General features: G+C 37.3%; 1 protein-coding gene across 3 annotated transcripts in view; it reads right to left on the reverse strand.

Moving 5' to 3' along the window:
* Nucleotides 1-205: 205 nt before the first annotated feature.
* The window catches only part of LRRK2 (leucine rich repeat kinase 2), a 214,333-nt gene continuing 191,129 nt past the window's right edge, over nucleotides 206-23,409 (reverse strand). For all 3 annotated transcript variants that reach the window (XR_011255928.1, XM_069584612.1, XM_069584613.1), the window contains exons 45-51: nucleotides 21,992-22,185; nucleotides 20,692-20,764; nucleotides 19,744-19,928; nucleotides 5,270-5,422; nucleotides 3,856-4,064; nucleotides 1,969-2,040; nucleotides 206-1,076 (exon numbers count right to left, since the gene is read on the reverse strand). Coding sequence is in view for 2 of the 3 variants with exons in the window: in XM_069584612.1 (XP_069440713.1) it covers nucleotides 955-1,076; nucleotides 1,969-2,040; nucleotides 3,856-4,064; nucleotides 5,270-5,422; nucleotides 19,744-19,928; nucleotides 20,692-20,764; nucleotides 21,992-22,185 (1,008 nt within the window). In the remaining variant the exon portion in view is untranslated. The remainder of the gene's footprint in view (nucleotides 1,077-1,968; nucleotides 2,041-3,855; nucleotides 4,065-5,269; nucleotides 5,423-19,743; nucleotides 19,929-20,691; nucleotides 20,765-21,991; nucleotides 22,186-23,409) is intronic.

Here is a 23,409-nt window from a genome sequence, read left to right on the forward strand (position 1 = left end):
TGCTACATTCTTATCTCCATGGTCTTGGTGGGAGTTATAGAATTCTGTAATTCTGAAAATAGAGTTTCTATTTTGACTGATGTAGAATTTGCAGGTCACAAATTAAGGAAGAAGATGAGTACTAATATTTGGAGTGAAGAAGATTGGGAACAAGTAGTCAGTGGTGTGGTTTAGCACTTAAAATCAAAATTAAAATATAATAATATCACTTGAAGGACTGTACATTTTATTTACATCAATTATAAAACTTTATGATTTCATATTTGAAGACAGAGTTACAATATAGGAAAGAGAATAGCTACATCTTTCTCGGATAGGAGGATTTTGACATGTTAGTTTCTTATCAGCACATTTTATGGCATTTTGTTTTAGATAAAGTGAAGTTGTATGAGATGCACTGTTTACATCAGCAACAAAAATAACTCATGTTCCAGCAAAGGGCTTCATTAGTGCAAATTCAATGACTATATACAAGCATATATGATAACTGTATTTTAAAGCAATCTAAGAAGGAATGTGTTAAACTTTTCTAATATTTTTATTCCACTTCGCAGAATATCTAGATGGTAATCCAGCAATAGACCAGTCTTACCACAGAATGCAAAATAAACATAACCTTCATTATGAGTAACAAAACAAAAAATTATCCACTTTGTAAATTTTAGTATGAGTACTACAATCAAGTACTTTTTAGATTTCCTTTTATTATTTAATCCATAAACTTAATTAGGATATATAAGAAATATTACATTTAAAATAGTTCTTTAAAATATATTTTCACTGGTAACAATTTTGTACATTTTTACAAAATAAAATCTATAAACATTCCTTCATATACACATTAGCAAACAGCAAGTAGTAATTATTCTTTTTATATATAAACATGTTTTAAAGATATTTACAAAAGAAGATAACCATTTTTCTATCCAAAGATAAAGATTTCCAATATCCCTCTTATTCAACAGATATTCTTCTCATTTTTTCAGCTAATTCTTTTCTTACTTCAATATGTTTTTCTAAATTTTGCACTTCATGTGGAAGATTGACGTCCCAAACAGACAAGCAAGATTGTATCTCTAGAAAATTAAAAAACAAATCATGTTACAAAGATCTGCCATGAAACATTTTTATCTTTTGTTAATTTATATTTAGCTGTTGGACCAATGTGTATGTGTGTATATATATGTGTGGGGGTATGTGTGTGTGTGTGTGTGTGTGTGTGTGTGTGTGGTCAGCCGTTCCTGACTCTTTGTGGCCCCATGAACTATAGCCCTCCAGGCTCCTCTGTCCATGGAATTTTCCAGGCAAGAATACTGGAGCAAGTTGCCATGCCCTACTCAAGGGCATCTTGCCGACCCAGAGATTGAACCTGGATCTCTTAATTCTCCTGCACTGGCATCTCGGTTCTTTACCACTAGTGCCACTTGGGACTACATACACACACAGACACACAGACACACACACACACACACACACACACACACTATACACATATTCATATAAAAGTAACATTATTACCATTTATAAGAAATTATATTTGGAAAGTGTTTAAGATGCATTATAGAACTAACTACTAAATTTTAACAATGGACCTTTAGTAACATAAAGCTTCATTTTCTGAAAGAAAAAAGCCTTTTCAAACACTTTTCAAAATCAGACTATTATTTGGATAATACGGAGTAGGTAAGATCTAAGGGAAAATACCCATGTTGGGTTTGAGCTAGTTCTCATTTAATAGTGGTTGCTAGCTCTACTTCACCTGAAAAATATATTACACTGCTAAATCACTAAAACTTAATTTTGAAGATTTATATCTAAATTATTTGAACTATAACAAAGCTATCAATTAAAAATGCCTAAAGTTGTATGCATATGTAATATTTACCTTAAATGTATAAAAACATAATATGTTATAATCATTCATGTCATTTCAGTCTGCTTGGAATATAGTATCCTATTAAACATTACCTTTTTGGTGTTGTGTACCTTCAGCACTTTTCCGGTTATACCCCAAAACCAGCATGACATTTTTAAGGCTTCCTTTATTAAAAAATAAGAGTTCTGTTAAAACAATATAATAAGTTGGACTTTAAAGAGTACAATAGTTCATATTTTAAGACATAAAAACCTTGGAAATTAACTTACAATTCCATTACTTAAGAGATCCCTCAACTGAGTTTGAACAAAAAATACTCTGCAAGGTGATGAACAAAAAATACTCTGCAAGGTGACCAGTATGTTTTTAAAGTTAGAAAATTTGATCTACCTTCTTGTTATGATTCTTATTGTGAGAATCTGAGAAAACAGCTTAAACTCGCTGCAAAATGGGCTCAATAGTTATATATTACTCCTCCAACAAAAGCTATATATGAAAGAGATAGTGTAAGTTCCTTTTACAGGAATGTATTAAAGAGAGACAAATGGAGTTTATGGTCTAGTGATGAGATTAGTTACTAAACAGTAACTAAGTTACGCAGAATGAAACAGCACACACAAAACTTTGAGGTAGGATGAAGCATGGTATTTAAGAGAGGCTGAACTTTCTTCTAGAGCAGAAAGAGCAAAGAAGAATACGGCAAAAGACAAGGGCAAGAGAGCTGAGTTGAAGCTAGATCAAACCATATATTGTACATTATGTTAAAATTATTTTAAAAATCAATTAAACCCATTGAAATTGCCCTATAATGTCAGTAATGAACAACCATTTGGATACCAAGTACATACAAATTAAAGGCTACAACAACCTTGGTGAGTAAGACTAGAGAGACAACCCCCCATCCGCCTACTACTTTGCTTGCATGGACAAGTGTCCTGGCAGTCGTCAATCATGAGGAGCCCGTAATTCTAACTTTCGTGCAACTCTGACACCTATTCATGGGAAATTTGTGAGACTGAAGAGAAACACTGGTCTCTCCTTAATACATTACTGTAAAAGGAGTTTACTGTTGTCTTCATCCTGTTTCGACATTTTTATTATTCATTTGCTAGTTACATCCGTTGATGTTGTTTAGTAGCTAGATCATGTCCAACTCTTTTGTGACCCCATGGATTGTAGCCCACCAGGCTCCTCTGTCCATGGGATCTCCCAAACAACAACTGGAGCAGGTTGCCATGGTCTCCTCCAGGGAATCTTCCTGACCCAGAGATCAAATTCACGTCTCCTGCATTACAGGTGGATTTTTTTTTTTTTTTTTTACTGTGGAGCCACCAGGGAAGCCCCAAAGTTACATAAACTCTAGTTTTATAGAACTTAATCCCATTTTTGTGATCAACTCTGTATAAATACTAAGTCTATTCCCTAAAGCAAATAACTAGTCAAAATAAGAGTTAAGTGTGAGCATCATGTGCTATCATGATTTCTTCATAGTTGAGTAGAAAAGTAGGAACAACAGAAAACATAAAGTAAATAAAACATAATGATTTTCCAATATTTGCATATAGATTATGAAGTATATATTGCTATAAGAATATACACTGGTAGCAATATATACTGTACAAAAATATAAATTTATTTACAGAAAGAAAAACTAAATGGTATTCCTTAACAAGGGTAGAAAGTTTAAACTAAGATCAAAATAGTCATCTGCTTAAATTTCTTTGTCAAAAAGTTAAAAATGCTTAACATATATTTTTTGCCTTGATTATAAAGAAAAGAGAGAAAGTAAGACCTAAATTTAGTGTTCACTTGCAATACCTGCTTCTCTTATGGGACTAAAAACATCTACTCACTTCATGCTTTTAAGGCCCCTACTCAAAATTTCTGAGACACTTCATACAATGTTTGGAAGTGAAGAAAAAACATATTCTTACAGTCTTAAGAGAATATGATAAAAGATTTAAAGGAAGTAAACTTGCCTAACTGTGCAGTCATCATGACTCTAACAGAATCACAAAAGTTGTGAATTATACGTATAATTCGACGAGTTGAAAGATCAAGGAGTAAGATATGGCCTCCTCCAGTTCCTATCCAGAGAGCAGTGTTCTTCTGGAGGCAGAGAGTCTTCACTCTCCCAGAATAAGACATTTTGTGTTTCAATTCCTTGCTTACTCGGACCAGTTCCTCCCTAAACCATAATGAAAGCATGTGTTAATCCTTTTTGTTCAAAAATAAAGAGATAAAATAAATGTGACTATACATACAGATATACACACACATAAATATATATATACAACATTTTGGATTATGAATACATGACAAGATTCATTACATATCATTAAAATTATATGAAACTAATTTTGCTAAATATAGAATGTCAAAGAGCCACATTTTGCTACTTAAAGCATAAATTATCAAAGATAACACAACAATTGCCTCTTAAATTCAAGAAACTCTGAAATAAGATGAATATAATTTTTATATATAACAAACCTATGCAATCCAGCAAAAAATGAATAGTATCTGCTCAATATAAAGAAAAAAGTATTAGTTTCAAAATTTTTTATGAAGTTTAAAAGTTATAAAAGAAAATAAAAACTATAGTCATCTACATGTAAAAGATATGAATCCAAATCACTGAATTTTTCCCTGAGCTAATGAATAATTCATGACAAAAATGAGGTATCCAGAAGCAAAAAAAATTCTTACAATTTTAGAACTCCAGGAAAGGACCTCTTACTAGGCAGAACTGTCAAGTCTTCCAAACAGAAATCTCCTCACCATCCAGAGATAAACTAAAGTGTTAGTAAATTTTGAAATCTCAGTTTATGGATATGGTATATAATAAAAATGTTCTCCAGAAGATAAAAAAAATTCTATACAGTAAAACCAAAATAAAAGTATATAGTAGCTAGCAAATAAGACTGGTGATGGCCCTGGATGCCAGCAGCAGCACACAGTTATACGGGTGATGTGAAGTCTCCTACACACTTGATCCTGGTCAGTCTAGCACATTTTTCACCCATATTTTATATTGTTTTGTGACTTTTTCTTTGTAATACCTTGAGGAAACCATATCTGTTATGATTCTATTTTTTTTACAAAGATGAAATTTGCTGGATACCAACAGATGGTGCCAAAAATTATTAATAATTTTGTTTCTGAATTTTGTTAACATTTATCTATTTAGAAGTATAAAGGAAGAAAAATAAGCCATAATTTCTCCCTCTGTGAAATCTGAAGTGCAAGGACAGTTCTTACAGGCATGAAATAAAGAATCAATGACACTGTACCTACATTCAACAACACAGTGCACACTTAAAAATTTGTTAAGCAGATAGGTCCCATAGTACTCTTTCCACAATAAAATAAATTTAAAAAATATTAATTTACTTTAAAAAGTGCACACAGTCTATTAGTTCGCAGAGTTTTTCAGTCTTCTTATCCCACACTTCCACAAATGGGCTATTTTTCTTAGCAACATAAAGGGCCGTGTCTACCACCACTGCTATGATGTTGGAATCACAGAAAGATGCATAAGAAAATCTAGAGGGAAAGAAAATAATGTCATTTAATTTTTTTATTATTTTAAAATGTAATACAACTTCATATTAGCTCTTAATGCATATAAAGGATTAACACTATTTTGAAAAAGAAACAATTATTTCATATTATCCCCTAACCATTCTGAACAGAATACTTTGATACTTCACCTACTTCTGGTTACTTCATATTTCTTCCTCGATAATAAAATTAAAATTTGTTTCCTATTTTATTAATTTCAGTTTTATCTGGTTATCTATTGAATATTATATTATCTGAATATGTAAAGTATCTTGATTTCTAAGAAAATCATAGTAATATCTATAACTTTATAATACTGCAAAAAAATCCATATTGTCAAGAATGACTGGGATATTAAGGGTCACCCATTTACACTTAAAATCGTAAGACCTTTAAATCCACCTTAGTGGCAGTCTTCAAATATTAAAATCTATCTGCCTCAACACAAGCCAGTCAAGGTATGGGGAAAAAAATCCACAGGGGAAAAAAATCCACACCGTCATCCAAATATTAGAAAGCAAATTGTCATTTTTCTTTCCCCTTTGAAAATAAAGGAAAATGGCAGATATTTTTAAACATCTACCTTCCAACCTAGTATTTTTGGCATTTCATAAACAGATTGGCAACCAAAGGCCCCATCTGCATGGCAAACTCCAAGTTGTACTTCAAGGCTTAATTTAAATGTCAGCTCCTCTCAAATTCTTCCCTGACTTACTGAAACAGACCAGTCATTCCTTTTTCCAAAACTGATGCCTTAAATATAAAATAATAATCTATAGTAATACTCAGTTCAGTTCAGTTCAGTTCAGTCGCTCGGTGGTGTACAACTCTTTGTGACCCCATGAATCACAGCACACCAGGCCTCCCTGTCCATCACCAACTCCCAGAGTTCACTCAGACTCATGACCATTGAGTCAGTGATGCCATCCAGCCATCTCATCCTCTGTCATCTCCTTCTCTTCCTGCCCTCAATCCCTCCCAGCATCAAATATTATTAAATATAAAATCATATTCATTAGTATGTCCTGACACTACCCTGTTTCCTTACCATGGTATCTGCTTAATGGGAGAGAGATATTAGACAATGGGTGACAACTTCTGAGAAGTGCCTGTGATATTTCCAAGTGTATGTGAAACTGGGTCCTAATCTCTTTTTGAAAATGAATATCTTTGAGAGCCTGATATTTATGGCCATTCTATCTAGTAAATCACCTATATTCCAAATCTTTAAGGGAATTTTAGGGGGCTAATTCATACCATGACCTCATAACATTCTATGTAAAATACAAGAATGTGAGGAGGGGAGGGGGCTTTTCTTCTTATATCTTCAGGCCTGTTTAAATTGGTTAAAAGTGGAAATTACAGAATAAGAATGTGCGTGTCTGCTAAACTGCTTCACTCATGTCCGACTCTTTGCAACCTTATAAACTATAGCCCACCTGGCTCCTCTGTCCATGGGATTCTCCAGGCAAGAATACTGGAGTGGGTTGCCATTTCCTTCTCCAGGGGATTTTCCCAACCCAGCAATCAAACCCGTGTCTCTTACATCTCCTACAGTGGGAGGCAGGTCCTTTGCCACTAGCACCACCTGGGAAGCCCGAGTGAGAATATGTTTAACCAAATATTTACCACATGCTAGGCCGGGAGGAGCTACCCCGCGTCTGAGGTCAGGGGTGGCGGCCGGGAGGAGCCACCCCATACCCGAGGCCAGGGGAGGCGGCCAGGAGGAACAACCCCATGTCCGAGGCCAGGGGTGGCAGCTGGGAGGAGCAACCCCACATCCAAGGAGCGGTGGCTGCGTGGGCGCAGGAAGGCCTAGAGGAGTTATCCCACGTTGAAGGTCAGGAAGGGCAGCGGTGAGGAGATACCCATCGTCCAAGGTAAGAGAAACCCAGGTAAGATGGTAGGTGTTGCAAGAGGGCATCAGAGGGCAGACACACTGAAACCATACTCACAGAAAACTAGTCAATCTAATCACACTAGGGCCACAGCCTTGTCTAACTCAATGAAACTAAGTCATGCCTGTGGGGCAACCCATGACAGGTGGGTCATGGTGGAGAGGTCTGACAGAATGTGGTCCACTGGAGAAGGGAATGGCAAACCACTTCAGCATTCTTGCCTTGAGAATATGAACAGTATGAAAAGGCAACATGATAGGATATTGAAAGAGGAACTCCCCAGGTCAGTAGGTACCCAACAGGCTACTGGAAATCAGTGGAGAAATAACTCCAGAAAGAATGAAGGGATGGAGCCAAAGCAAAAACAATACCCAGCTGTGGATGTGACTGGTGATAGAAGCAAGGTCCGATGCTGTAAAGAGCAATATTGCATAGGACCCTGGAATGTCAGGTCCATGAATCAAGGCAAATTGAAGAAGCTCTATACAGTCAACAAAAACAAGACCAGGAGCTGACTGTGGCTCAGATCATGAACTCCTTATTACCAAATTCAGACTCAAATTGAAGAAAGCAGGGAAAACCACTAGACCATTCAGGTATGACCTAAATCAAATCCCTTATGATTATACAGTAGAAGTGAGAAATAGATTTAAGGGCCTAGATCTGACTGATAGAGTGCCTGATGAACTATGGAATGAGGTTTGTAACATTGTACAGGAGACAGGGATCAAGACCCTCCCCATGGAAAAGAAATGCAAAAAAGCAAAATGGCTGTCTGGGAAGGCCTTACAAATAGCTGTGAAAAGAAGAGAGGCAAAAAGCAAAGGAGCAAAGGAAAGATATAAACATCTGAATGCAGAGTTCCAAAGAATAGCAAGAAGAGATAAGAAAGCCTTCTTCAGCGAACAATATAAAGAAATAGAGGAAAGAACAGAATGGGAAAGACTAGAGATTTCTTCAAGAAAATTAGAGATACCAAGGGAACATTTCATGCAAAGATGGGCTCAATAATGGACAGAAATGGTCTGGACCTAACAGAAGCAGAAGATATTAAGAAGAGCTGGCAAGAATACACTGAAAAACTGTGTAAAAAAGATCTTCATGACCCAGATAATCACAATGGTGTGATCACTCATCTAGAGCCAGACATCCAGGAATGTGAAGTCAAGTGGGCCTTAGAAAGCATCACTATGAACAAAACTAGTGGAGGTGATGGAATTCCTATTGAGCTACTTCTAATCCTGAAAGATTATGCTGTGAAGTGCTGCACTTGATATGCCAGCAAATTTGGAAAACTCAGCAGTGGCCACAAGACTGGAAAAGGTCAGTTTTCATTCCAATCCCAAAGAAAAGCAATACCAAAGAATGCTCAAACTACTGCACAACTGCACTCATCTCACATGCTACTAAAGTAATGCTCAAAATTCTCCAAGTCAGTCTTCAGCAATATGTGAACTGTGAACTTCCTGATGTTCAAGCAGGTTTTAGAAAAGGCAGAGGAACCAGAGATCAAATTACCAACATCCTCTGGATCATCGAAAAAGCAAGACAGTTCCAGAAAAACATCTATTTCTGCTTTATTGACTATGTCAAAGCCTTTGACTGTGTGGATCACATTAACTGCGGAAAATTCTGAAAGAGATGGGAATACCAGACCACCTGACCTGCCTCTTGAGAAATCTCTATGTAGGTCAGGAAGCAACAGTTTGAACAGGACATGGAACAACAGACTGGTTTCAAACAGGAAAAGGACTGCGTCAAGGCTGTATATTGTCACCCTGCCTATTTAACTTCTATGCAGAGTACATCATGAGAAACGCTGGACTGGAAGAAACACAAACTGGAATCAAGATTGCCGGGAGAAATATCAATAACCTCAGATATGCAGATGACACTACCCTTATGGCAGAAAGTGAAGAGGAACTAAAAAGCCTCTTGATGAAAGTGAAAGAGGAGAGTGAAAAAGTTGGCTTAAAGCTCAACATTCAGAAAACAAAGATCATGGCATCCGGTCCCATCACTTCATGGGAAATGGATGGGGAAACAGTGGAAACAGTGTCAGACTTTATTTTTCTGGGCTTAAAAATCACTGCAGATGGTGACTGCAGCCGTGAAATTAAAACACACTTACTCCTGGAATAAGGAATAAGATAGTATATTCAAAAGCAGAGATATTACTTTGCCGACTAAGGTCCATCTAGTCAAGGCTATGGTTTTTCCTGTGGTCATGTATGGATGTGAGAGTTGGACTGTGAAGAAGGCTGAGTGCCGAAGAATTGATGCTTTTGAACTGTGGTGTTGGAGAAGACTCTTGAGAGTCCCTTGGACTGCAAAGAGATCCAACCAGTCCATTCTGAAGGAGATCAGTCCTGGGTGTTCTTTGGAAGGAATGATGTTAAAGCTGAAACTCCAGTACTTTGGCCACCTCATGAGAAGAGTTGACTCACTGGAAAAGACTCTGATGCTGGGAGGGATTGCGGGCAGGAGGAGTAGGGGACGACCGAGGATGAGATGGCTGGATGGCATCACGGACTTGATGGACTCGAGTCTGAGTGAACTCCGGGAGATGGTGATGGACAGGGAGGCCTGGCGTGCTGTGATTCATGGGGTCGCAAAGAGTCGGACACGACTGAGCGACTGAACTGAACTGAACTGACTCCTTGGAAGAAAAGTTATGACCAACCTAGATAGCATATTCAAAAGCAGAGACATTACTTTGCTGACCAAGGTCCTTCTAGTCAAAGCTATGGTTTTTCCAGTGGTCATGTATGGATGTGAGAGTTGGACTGTGAAGAAACCTGAGCACTGAAGACTTGATGCTTTTGAACTGTGGTGTTGGAGAAGACTTGAGAGTCCCTTGGACTGCAAGGAGATCCAACCAGTCTATTGTGAAGGAGATCAGCCCTGGGATTTCTTTGGAAGGAATGATGCTAAAGCTGAAACTCCAGTACTTTGGCCACCTCATGACTCATTGGAAAAGACAATGATGCTAGGAGGATTGGGGCAGGAGGAGAAGGGGACGACCGAGGATGAGATGGCTGGATGGCATCACTGACTCTACAGTCGTGAGCCTGAGTGAACTCCGGGAGTTGGTGATGGACAGGAAGGCCTGGTGTGTTGCGATTCATGGGGTTGAAAGAGTCGGACACGACTGAGCGACTAAACTGAACTGAACTGAACTGAACTGAGGAAATAAACTACCGCACAATTGCACTCATCTCAAATGCTAGTAAAGTAATGCTCAAAATTGTCCAAGCCAGGCTTAAGCAGTACATGAACCGTGAACTTCCAGATGTTCAAGCTGGTTTTAGAAAAGGCAGAGAAACCAGAGATCAAATTGCCAGCATCCGAGAGAGTTCCTGAAAGGCATCTATTTCTGCTTTATTGACTATGCCAAAGCCTTTGACTGTGTGGATCACAATAAACTGCAGAAAATTCTTAAAGAGATGGGAATGCCAAGACCACCTGACCTGCCTGTTGAGAAATCTCTATGCAGGTCAGGAAGCAACAGTTAGACCTGGACATGGAACAACAGTCTGGTTTCAAATAGGAAAAGGAGTACGTCAAGGCTGTATATCGTCACCCTGCTTATTTAACTTATATGCAGAGTACACCATGAGAAACGCTGGCCTGGAAGAAGCACAAGCTGGAATCAAGATTGCTGGGAGAAATATAAATAACCTCAGATATGCAGATGATACCTCCCTTATGGCAGAAAGTGAAGAGAAAGTAAAAAGCCTCTTGATGACAGTCAAAGAGGAGAGTGAAAAAGTAGGCTTAAAGCTCAACATTCAGAAAACGAAGATCATGGCATCTGGTCCCATCATTTCTTTGGAAATAGATGGGGAAACAGTGGAAACAGTGTCAGACTTTATTTTTGGGGGCTCCAAAATCACTGCAGCCATGAAATTAAAAGACGTTTACTCCTTGGATGGAAAGTTATGATCAACCTAGATAGCATGTTGAAGAGCAGAACTTTGCCAACAAAGGTCTGTCTAGTCAAGGCTATGGTTTTTCCTGTGGTCATGTATGGATGTGAGAGTTGGACTGTGAAGAAAGCTCAGTGCTGAAGAAATGATGCTTTTGAACTATGGTGTTGGAGAAGACTCTTGAGAGTCCCTTGGACTGCAAGGAGATCCAACCAGTCCATTCTAAAGGAGATCAGTCCTGGGTGTTCTTTGGAAGGAATGATGTTAAAGCTGAAACTCCAGTACTTTGGCCACCTCATGTGAAGAGTTGACTCATTGGAAAAGACTCTGATGCTGGGAGGGATTGGGGGCAGGAGGAGAAGGGGACGATAGAGGATGAGATGGCTGGATGGCATGAGTTTGAGTGCACTCCGGGAATTGGTGATGGAGAGGGAGGCCTGGTGTGCTACAATTCATGGGGTCACAAAGAGTCAGACATGACTGAGTGACTGAACTAACTGAACTGAGGAAACAAATCTCTGGGAAAAATAAAGAATAGAAAATCCTCATGCAGGAGAACTTACCATATATAGCAGTGTATCTGAACTCTGACCACACTTTAGAATCACTTGGGAGACAAACATGGAGGACCCACCCCAGTCTTAATTCATCTGCTTTAATTGCTTTGAGGCAGGTTCCGGACATCAGATTATTTTTAGCTACCTAGTGGCTTCTAATGTGCAGCCAATTAAGAAGCAGTATGTCTAGTGGTATTGAGAAAGTTATTTTTAAAAGTACATTTATAAACTTTTGTGACAGCTATTCTGAGGGGAAATAACAAATACAATGGAAGAAAAACAAATCTAAGGCACCTAAACACCACAGGTGGGATCATAGACAGCCACCCAGAAGTGACTCTTAGACTATAGACAAGAGGCATAGTAGTCATTCAGAAAAACAAAGAACCATATGTAAAGGCTGGAGTGAAAGGGAGCATGCTATCTTCAAAACTGAGACAAATTTATTTTGGCTAAGGCACAGAGGGTAAGGAGGTTGCAAAATATGAGTCTACAGAGATAAGCAAGGACTAAATCATGAAAGTCTGGTAAGTCATCTCAAGGAACTTGGACTTCAGGCAGAGGACATTGGAATACCCTGATCACTTTTAAGCAGGAAAGTAGCATCAGCTTGATTTGCATTTTAGAACAATCCTTCTGCCTGAATGTTCGGAATGAATTGAAGGGAAGACACTCAGAGGTTTGAGAACTCTCTGCTATTGTTAAAATGGCCAGGCCTTTGATGGTAGATGGCAGCTTGGCCCATGGTAGCAGCAATCAAGCAGTAAGAAGTATAAGCATTTGAGAGTCAAGAAGAGTGTAAAGTGGATAAAGAGTTAGAAACAGAAGAATGAAGGATTTTTCCCAAGTTTCAGTCTTGGGCAATTAGACAGATGTTGAAAAACTAGGATATGCCCTGAGATAAAGATTTCTCACTTAAAGCTAATAATAATCATGATAATTATCTAACATTTATTGAGAGCTTACCAAGTACTGGATCTCACATCAAGTTCCTTATATTACTTTTTATTCTTTAGTTTTTCAAGTATCTCTTTGAGACAGGGTACATTACCATCCTCAGGTTAGAGGACCAAAGATTTGAGAAGAGTTTGCCAAGTTCACATAACCAATACATGACAAAGCCAAATAACAATCTATGCTCTTATCCAAACCCTACACTGCTTCTCACTGAGGAATATGATGAATAAGAACCAACTGTAATGCTTTGGTTAAAACACAATTTAAAAAACTGAAACAACAAATTGGAACAAGGTTTATATTTTATTTTATTCTGCTTAAAATTGGTATCACTAACTTTTCTTTTGAGGAAATGTCTGCATAATTATCAACTCTAGAGAGGACTTAATTCCTAAGGTTCGTTTCCTACAATCAATAGTTAAAATTATCCACAGGGCAAGTGTGCCAGATAAGTGGAGGAGAAGACCCTGAGTCGACCTCTTCTCACCGGAACACCATCACAACAATTTGAAAAACAATCATAGATTAAAAAAAGACTAGAACCTACCAGAAAAGATCTTCTACAACCAAAAATACAAAGAAGAAATCAAATTGAGAGAGGTAGAAGGGATTGGGTCATGATATAGTCCAATCCAATACCCCCAAGTAGGAGCTTCACAAACAGGAGAATAGTTACAACTGCAGATGCACTCCCAAAGGAGTGAGAAGTTCAAACCCCAATTCAAGCTCTCCAACTCAGAAGTCCTGCACCAGGAAGATGAGCCCCCAGAGCATCCGGTATTGAATGGCAGTGTGGCTTACTTTCGGGAGTCCCAGAGGGCTGGGGAAAACAGAATTCACACTTAAAGGGCACACACCACATAGTCTGGAATAGAAGGCAGAAGCTGGGGTAGGAGGCAACTGCAGCTCGCCCAGGGGACACAGACACCAGCAGGCCAACAGAAGCTTCAAGAAACCAGAGGCCACACAGCCAGATATTTCAGGAACCAGTCCCACCCACCAACAACATGCTCTGGGACTCCATAGCCCTGAAACAAGAATCCAGGACTTGGTTCTGCCAGTAAGCCACACTAGCTCCATGACTTAGTTTTATCCATTGGCGGGCAGGCAACAGCCCCTAGGTCTTCTGGACCTTGACTCCACCCACAAATAACCCAGCAAAAGTCCAGGGCTCCCAAAAGTTCCACAGTCAGATGCCTGGTAACCCAGTACCACAAACCAGAGGTCATCTCAGCCTCCATACAAGGCAAGATTGAGCAACAAAATGGACCAGAGGCCAACCAAGTTTAGCAGACTGCTCACATGGTCCGTCAGCTGCAACAGAAAGACCTTTGCAGCCCTCATGGGGGAACCTGTAGAGAATACAGCATTGGTGATGAGAGGGGAATACACTGCTGGGAACAAAAGATGTCTCCTGCAAAAGGCCAGTTCTTCAAAGTCAGGAAACATAACCAACCTACCAGATAAGTTAATATAAAAAAGCAATTTAGGCAAAATTAAGTGACAGAGGAACATGTTTCGAATGAAGAAACAAGATAAAACTCTAGAAGAAGAGCTAAGTAATGCTGAGTTAGGCAATCAACCTGAGAAAGAGTTCAGAGTAGTGATCATAAAAATGATCAAAGAACTCAAGAGATTTGATGCACAGAGCAAGACATTAGAAGTTTTAACAAAGATTTATAAAATACAAACAACAACCAAACAGAGATAAAGAATATAAGTGAAATTTAAAATGTACTAGAAGAAATCAATAGTAGATTAAATGATACAGATGAATGAATCAATAACCTGGAAGAAACAGTAGTGGAAATCAATGATGCTTAACAGAAAAAAATAATAATAATGAAAGAAATGAGGACAATTTAAGAGACTTCTGGGACAACATCAAGCCCAATAATATTCACTATAAAGTGAATAAGGGTCCAAGAAGAAGAGAGACAGAAAGAAAGGAGTTGGGAGCATAATATAAGTTATAACAGATGAAAAATTCCCTAACCTGGGAAAGGAAATATATATATATATAAATTCAGAAAGCAGAGTCCCATAGAGGATTAACTCAAAAACAAACATACCAAGACACACTATTTATTTATTTAATTAAAATAAAAGATAAAGATATAGAGATAATATTATAATAAAAGAGAAAAACAACAAATAACATACAAAGGAATTCCCATAAGGTTATCAGCTTATTTTTCAGCAGAAACTCTGCAGGCCAGAAGGAAGTGGTATGATATATTTAAAATGATGAAAGGGAAAAACTTAAAAACCAAGAATACTCTATCCAGCAAGGCTCTCATTCAGAGTTGATGGAGAAATCAAAAACTTCGCAGACAAGCAAAAGCTAAAAAAGTTCAGCACTACCAAACCAGCCTCACAAGAAATGTTAAAGTAACTCTCTAAATGATAAAGGAAGGGCCACAAGAAAATTGAAAATTATAAATTGAAAAACTTCATCAGTAAGGGCAAACTGGTACTAAAGATAGGAAAGCATCCACACACAGAACTAGTAGTAAGGGTAAACGACAAAAGTTGTAAATTTATGCATATCCACAATAAGCATTTAAGAGACATGCAAAGCAATTACATGTAAAATGTGGTATCAAAAAACCATAATTGTGAGAGGAGGAGAGTACAAATGCAAGGGTGATAAAATGTGTTTGAAATTAAGAGATCAGCAACTTAAAACAGTTAAAGACTCTGCCTGCTATGCAGGAGACCTGGGCTTGATCCCTGGGTCGGGAACATCCCTTGGAGAAGGGAATGGCTCCCTACTCCAGTATTCTTGTCTAGAAAATTCAATGGTCAGAGGAGCCTAGCAGGCTACACCATGGGTTGAAAAGAGTCAAGACACAACTGAGAGATTCTCACTTGTATTTTCTTCCATGTATATTTCCACATGTATAACTCACAGTAGTGACAAGCCAAAAGTCTGTAATAGATACAAACAAACAAAAAAAAGGACTTTAAAACAGCACTAAAGATATTATCGAAATACAAGAGAAAAGAACAAAAAAATAAAGGAACAAAAGGCACCTACAAAGACAAACTCAACACATTTAACAAAATGGCAAAAAGAACATACATATGAATAACTATTTAAAATGTAAATTGGACTAAGTGCTTTAATCAAAGACAGAGTGGTAAAATGCATACAGAAACAAGATTTGTATGTTTGCAGCCTACAAAGACCCAATTCAGATATAAAACTGACTGAAAGTTCAGGACAGAAAAAGGTATTCCATGCAAATGGAAATTAAAAAAAGCTGGGCAGCGATACTTATAACAGAAAAATAGATTTCAAAACAAAAACTTTTACAGGAAATAGAGAAGGACATAACATAATGATCAAGGGATCATTCAAAAAAGATATAACAATTATTAATATATTCACTCAACATAGAAAAACCTAAATACATAAACCAAATGTTAACAGAAATAAAGCGAGAAATCAATAGTAATACAGTAATAGTTGAGGACCTTAACACACTACTTACATCAATGGACAGATCATCCATACAGAAAATCAATAAGGAAATACTGGCCTTAAATAACAAATGATACCAGATGAATTTTACATATATATAAACTGAAGCCCATTCTATGCAAAAGCATTTGAATGCACATTCTTTTCAAGTAAACATGTAACATACTCTTGGATAAGTCACATGCTAGGCCAAAAAATAAGCCTCAGTAAATTTAGAAAATTCAGTTTTCAGTTCAGTCGCTCAGTCGTGTCCGACTCTATGCAAACCCATGAACTTCAGCACGCCAGGCCTCCCTGTCCATCACCACCTCCTGGAGCCTACCCAAACTCATGTCCATTGAGTTGGTGATGCCATCGAACCATCTCATCCTCTGTCATCCCCTTCTCCTCCTGCCCTCAATCTTTCCCAGCATCAGGGTCTTTTCAAATGAGTCAGCTCTTAGCATGAGGAGTATTGGAGTTTCAGCTGCAACATCAGTTCTTCCAATGAACACCCAGGACTGATCTCCTTTAGAATGGATGGGTTGGATCTCCTTACAGACCAAGGGACTCTCAAGAGTCTTCTCCAACACCACAGTTCAAAAGCATCAATACTTTGGTGCTCAGCTTTCTTTATAGTCCAACTTTCACACCCATACATGACTACTGAAAAACCCATAGCCTTGACTAGATGGAACTTTGTTGGCAAAGTAATGTCGCTGCTTTTTAATATGCTGGCTAGGTTGGTCATAGCTTTCCTTCCAAGGAGTAAGCGTCTTTTAATTTCATGGCTTCAATCACCATCTGCAGTGATTTTGGAGCCCCAAAAATAAAGTCTGACACTGTTTCCACTGTTTCCCCATCTATTTCCCAAGAAGTGATGGGACCAGATGCCATGATCTTCGTTTTCTGAATGTTGAGCTTTAAGCCAACTTTTTCACTCTCCTCTTTCACTGTCATCCAGAGACTTTTTAGTTCCTCTTCACTTTCTGCCATAAGGGTGGTGTCATCTGCATATCTGAGGTTACTGATATTTCTCCCAGCAATCTTGATTCCGGCTTGTGCTTCTTCCAGCCCAGTGTTTCTCATGATGTACTCTGCATATAAATTAAATAAGATACTACCCATAGAAAATCCTAAAGACACTGCCAGAAAACTAGTAGAGTTCATTAATGAATTCAATAAAGTTGCAGGATACAGAAATCTGTTGTATTTCCGTACACTAACAACAAACAATCAGAAAGAGGAATTAAGGAAACAATTGCATTAGCAACTGAATCAAAAAGAATAAAATAACAAGGAATAAACCTACCTGACCTGCTTCTTGAGAAAACTACATGCAGGTCAGGAAGCAACAGTTAGAACTGGACATGGAACAACAGAATTGTTCTAAATAGGAAAAGGAGTATGTCAAGGCTGTATATTGTCACTCTCTTATTTAACTTATATGCAGAGTACATCATGAGAAACGCTGGGCTGGAAGAAGCACAAGCTGGAATCAAAATTGCTGGGAGAAATATCAATAACCTCAGATATGCGGATGACACCACTCTTATGGCAGAGAGTGAAGAAGAACTAAAGAGCCTCTGGATGACAGTGAAAGAGGAGAGTGAAAAAGTTGGCTTAAAGCTCAACATTCAGAAACGAAGATCATGGCATCTGGTCCCATCACTTCATGTGAAATGGAAGGGTAAAAATGGAAACAGTGATAGATTTCACTTAGGCTCCAAAATCACTGCAGATGGTGACTGCAGCCATGAAATTAAAACATGCTTACTCCTTGGAAGGAAAGTTATGACCAACCTAGATAGCATATTCAAAAGCAGAGACATTACTTTGCCAACAAAGGTCCGTCTAGTCAAGGCTATGGTTTTTCCAGTAGTCATATTAGTCATATATGGATGTGAATGTTGGACTGTGAAGAAAGCTGAGCACTGAAGTATTGATGCTTTTGAACTGTGGTGTTGGAGAAGACTCTTGAGAGTCCCCTGGACTGCAAGGAGATCCAACCAGTCCATCCTAAAGGAGATCAGTCCTGGGTGTTCATTGGAAGGACTGATGGTGAAGCTGAAACTCCAATACTTCACCACCTCATGCAAAGAGTTGACTCTTTGGAAAAGACTTGGATGGTGGGAGGGATTGGGGGCAGGGGAAGGGGACTACATTGGGTCGCAAAGAGTTGGACACAACTGAGCAACTGAACTGAGCAGACAAAAGACTTGTACTCAGAAAACCGTAAGACTGATGAAAGAAACAAGATGACAGAAACCGATGGAAAGATATACCATGTTCATGGACTGGAAGAATTAATAATGTCAAAATGACACATGAAAAGGCACTTACCATCAGTATCATCAGAGAAGCTCAAATTAAAACCACAGTGAAATATTACCTAACACCTGTCAGAATGGCTATCATCAAAAAGACCACAAATAACAAGCATTGGCAAGAGTGTGGAGAAAAGGGAAACCTCATACACTGGTTGTGAAAATGGTGCAGCCACTATGAAAATAAAGTATGAAGATTCATCAGAAAACTAAAAATTGAACTACCATATGACCCAAAAATTCCACTCCTGGGTATTTATCAAAAATATATATATACATATTTGAAATGATACAAGCACTCTAAAATAAGCAAGATATGAAAGCAACCTAAGTGTCCACCATCAGATAAATGAAGAAAGAAGACATGGTATGTATAAATATATAAGAGAATAATACCTACCAATAAAATGATTGAAATTTTGCCATTTGCAACAACATGGATGAACTTAGAGGTTATTATGCTAAGTGAAATAAGTCAAAGAAAGACAAATACTATTTGATCTCACTTATATGTAGAATCTAAAGAATAAAACAAACTGCTCACAGATATAGAGAACAAACTAGTGTTTACCAGTGCAGAGAGGAAAGAGGGGAGGGCCAAGATAATGTTAGGAGATTAAGAAGTACAAATTACTATGTATAAAATAAGCTACAAGGATATACTGTATAACACAGGGAATGTAGCCAATATTTTATAATAACTATAAATGGAATACAATCTTTGAAAATTTCAAATCCCTATGTAGTATAGCTGAAATTTATATAATAGTGTAAATCAATAATACCTCAATAACAAAAGAAAGAACAAAGAAAATTATCCAAAATATATGTGTAAAATTCATATCTTTAGTAAAATAATGAATTGTCTTTCAAATTCCATGTTTAATTTGATATGGAGATAATGAAAATGATAAATATTTAAATTGATAAACACTACAAAATTACCATGGATTTCATGTTTTATCCCAAATGTTATTAGACTGGGTGATTTTTGTAAACATTCCTGTGCTTTCTAAGTTTCATAATGAATATTTACATTTACAACAGAAGAATAATGTATGCATTTTGAAAGATTTTTGTTGGAAATTACAGACAGTATTATTGACATGATTACAAAGAATAAACATTAATAAAATGTTAAGTTAGCTGCACAGAAAGGAATAACTCACCGCTGATTTGTCCTGGTCTCAATGAGTTTCTGAATGGTGAAATCATCAGAAAATGAGAAAACTTTTGTACCACATCCTCCCCACATAATGTTTTTTTCAGTTAAGTTCACAGATTCACTCAAGCACATCAGTGGAGTGCTGACATTTCCTATGTTGAGTATCTTCAAAGGAGAGGCTCCTTTACACTTTGCCAAAAAGAGAAAACACATTCAGTAAATTGAGTATCTACAGAGTGAAACAGTGTAAAATTTCAGCTTCCTAAAAACTGCTTTCCCTCTTAAATGGTTAGAGGTATAAAAATAAAAATTCAGGATACATTTTTCAAATGGCTTATAAAAACAGGATTTAATTCAAATAGTATTCGGTTATCTTTATAACCAATCTCTTCACTTCTCCATGTAAAATTTGTACAGCAGTAACCTAAAAATTCTACTACAATTATTTCTTTGTCTTTCATGAGATAATAAGCTTTTTTGCTAACAAAGAGTATGAATGGGTAGGATGTGAAATGACTAGATGGAACCACAGATGAATGAAGTGTGAAACTGTTCTTTCTGTTCTTAAGAACAGAAAGTCAAATAATTTCTTCAAGATTAAAGAATAGGTTGATAGTAAGCTAGACTTAAAACTTGTTTCCCTTGTCTTTTCTACAATATATTTATAAGAATTTATCTACTTCACTTATATAAAAATGGAATTTTTCCATCACTAACACTATATTATAAATCAGATCTCAATTATCAATTTTTCCTTGGTTCATTCATATACACAGTTAATCAGCAAGTACTTATAGAGAATCTATTGTGTACAAGACTTTCTGAAGCAATGAAAAGATAAAAAGCAGAATACATGATCCTTAGTGTCAGGGAGTTTATAATCAGAAGGAGGGTGTTGATGAACAAACATAAAACAATTTAAAATTTGATGCAGAATGTGTTTAATATTTACCTTAACAGTTTTATCTTCAAAAATCGCTAAGTTGCCATCAGCAGTTCCCACTAAAAGGAAATTTTTTTGCTTGCTGAAAGAAAAAATGTCAAAATTGTTATAAAAAGAATGATTATATTGACCAAGATGGCTTCACATTCCCCCTAGCTTAACTGAACTTTAGACAGGTTTTTTTCCTGGTTATTGGCCCTCACCTCCCTTTCCTTACAGCATTCACTTGAGAAAACGTAAATTGTAACTTCTTTCGCAGTCCATCTAAAATGCAGATCTTCTCCTAGACCCTTGCAAGTTTTATAACTGAAGAATGACTTTCTCAAGGATTTGGGAGCCTTCTCTGAAATGTCATCAGGAAGGATGACATGCCTTCTCTTAGTCTTTGTAAGGCAGTAGGAGCTCAATTTCAATAAGCAATGATCAGCAAACACAGATGGCCTAATCACATTGACCCTCTTCCTCCCCTGAAGTCCTCCAGCACTTTTACACCAGCTAATTAAAGGGTTTAAAAACTCTCCCATCTTTTATTTCAGCAGAGCTGAGTTCAATTCCTCTCCCCTGTTGCAATTATTTTAAATATAAAGTCTTCCTTGCCTATTTGACTTCCTCTGATGAAACTTTTGACAGTATCCAAACAATAATTTTTGGATCATTGCCAATGGAGTTTATAATTCAGCCACCCAAACTTGGACTTCACATTTTTCTAATACTTATTTATTTTCTGGTACTGACTGAAGGATATGACATATAATCTAAATGACTCATGGAAATCATACTGCCCCAAATATTACAGCAACTAATCTATCACTCATATCTGAAATTCTGCCATTTCAGTAACTGATAATGTTTAAGCCATTTTTACCTATAAACAACTTATGAATTCATTTACTGAAGTGTTTTGTTTTTTTTTTTCCAATCTGGTAATTAAGTGCTATGCTTAAGAGGCATATAACAGATTATTGATATACATGCATTCAGAGAAGAATAAGAATTCTTTTTGGTAGAAGCCCTATGAAAGTAAATTGCTGTCATGAGTTGTAAAGCGTTAGAGCCATAGTTGAGCTAAAATGGAGTAAGGCTGGAGGCCTGAAAAAATGACTGACCTATTTTTTAACTACCTCAGCCTGATCTGTATACAGGAAAACACAAATATCTTTGAGGCCTCCTATAATTCCCTTTAATACATGCAACCAATGGGAAAATGTTAAAACTTTGTGAGCTGTGCTGATACTGTAATAATTTTGCATATAATTAAGTCAACTAAAAGATAGGTAATGCTCCTTCAAGGTCAAATTCACTGTCTTACCTTTGCTTGGAAAAGGAATTGCAATACAAGCAAGTAACAGAATCAGTCATCTTTTCAAGGGTATGCCTCTTTCTCCCATCTTCAGTATTAATGACGAGGAGCATGCCAGACTGTGTTCCAGACACAATCCAACTTTCCTTTTCAACAGGAAGATACACCAAGGCAAGGCACAGAATTCTACTATCAGTAACTTCCTATTAAGAAAAGAAAACACACTCTAAAGGACTTTGTTCTACCTTAAATGGCTAGAATTTGTACAGAATTATGTAATCCACATATTTAACTTGTTATTTTCTTGCTTTTAATTTTAAAAACAGTGACGATTTTATTTAACTTGCAACAATAAATGAGTTAACTGGCAAAGAAAAGAAAAATGTCTGTCTAGAATGTACCTGAAGCTAAAATTTAGAAACTGAAAATCATTTTCAGTATCATTTCTCACTCAAAATAACACAAGAACACTGTCCAACCTTCAGAATAATATTTAGGCACAACACATGTCAAAGCAACTATCAAAATATTAAATTTTTTAAGTCTAGAAATTTACCTTATATTTCCCAATACAATTAGTGACCCATCTTGTAGAAGCCAAGCCCAGATCTCCTCTATCAGCCACCCTCAGCTGAGCTCAAAGTTGCACCCTTCATTACCTTCAGCCCACAGGGAGCTGGCTTGTTCAGAAGTGGCTGGGAGATTACCCCACTCCTACCATTGGGCAAATTGTGCTAATGACTGACTGATAGTGGGATTAACATACCAGATCACTTGCCTGGTAAAAGAATTAATCTGTGCTGTTACTACATTCCAGTTTCTTGTGGGTAATGATTGAAAATTGGAGGGCTACATACAGTACATGGAGTCGAAAGACTGAGCATGAATGCACATACACAAAGCTTGAAGCTAGACTTTCTCAGAAACTACATTTTTGCTGAGCTTCTTCCCCTGACCTATGCAGCTTCCCATATCTTCTTTAAAGTTTTTCTCTCCTTGTGTGCTCTGCTTAGTCGTTCAGTCATGTCTGGCTGTTTGCAACCCCATGGACTGTAGTCTGCCAGGCTCCTTTGTACATGGGGATTCTCCAGGCAAGAATACTGCAGTGGGTTGCCATGCCCTCCTCCAGGGGATCTTCCTAACCCAGGGATCAAGTGCAGATCCCCTGCATTGCAGGCGGATTCTTTGCCAGCTGAGCTACCAGGGAACCCTCTCTTTCCTTAAATCACTTATATAAAATCCTGTTTCAGGCTCTGTTTCTAGGGATCCTGACCTAAGACATACATTGTGGTTTTAAAACAAACACATACCACTTAAATCTTGTGAATGTACTTGTTCTAACAGGAAGCTAATTTAATAACAAGTCTATATTAGCCCTTATTTAATTTCTTCCTAAGTAACTTTTTTTTTTTTTTAAGAACCAGTTG

The sequence above is a fragment of the Ovis canadensis genome, chromosome 3, assembly GCF_042477335.2.
Source record: "Ovis canadensis isolate MfBH-ARS-UI-01 breed Bighorn chromosome 3, ARS-UI_OviCan_v2, whole genome shotgun sequence".
Taxonomy (NCBI): Eukaryota; Metazoa; Chordata; class Mammalia; order Artiodactyla; family Bovidae; genus Ovis; species Ovis canadensis.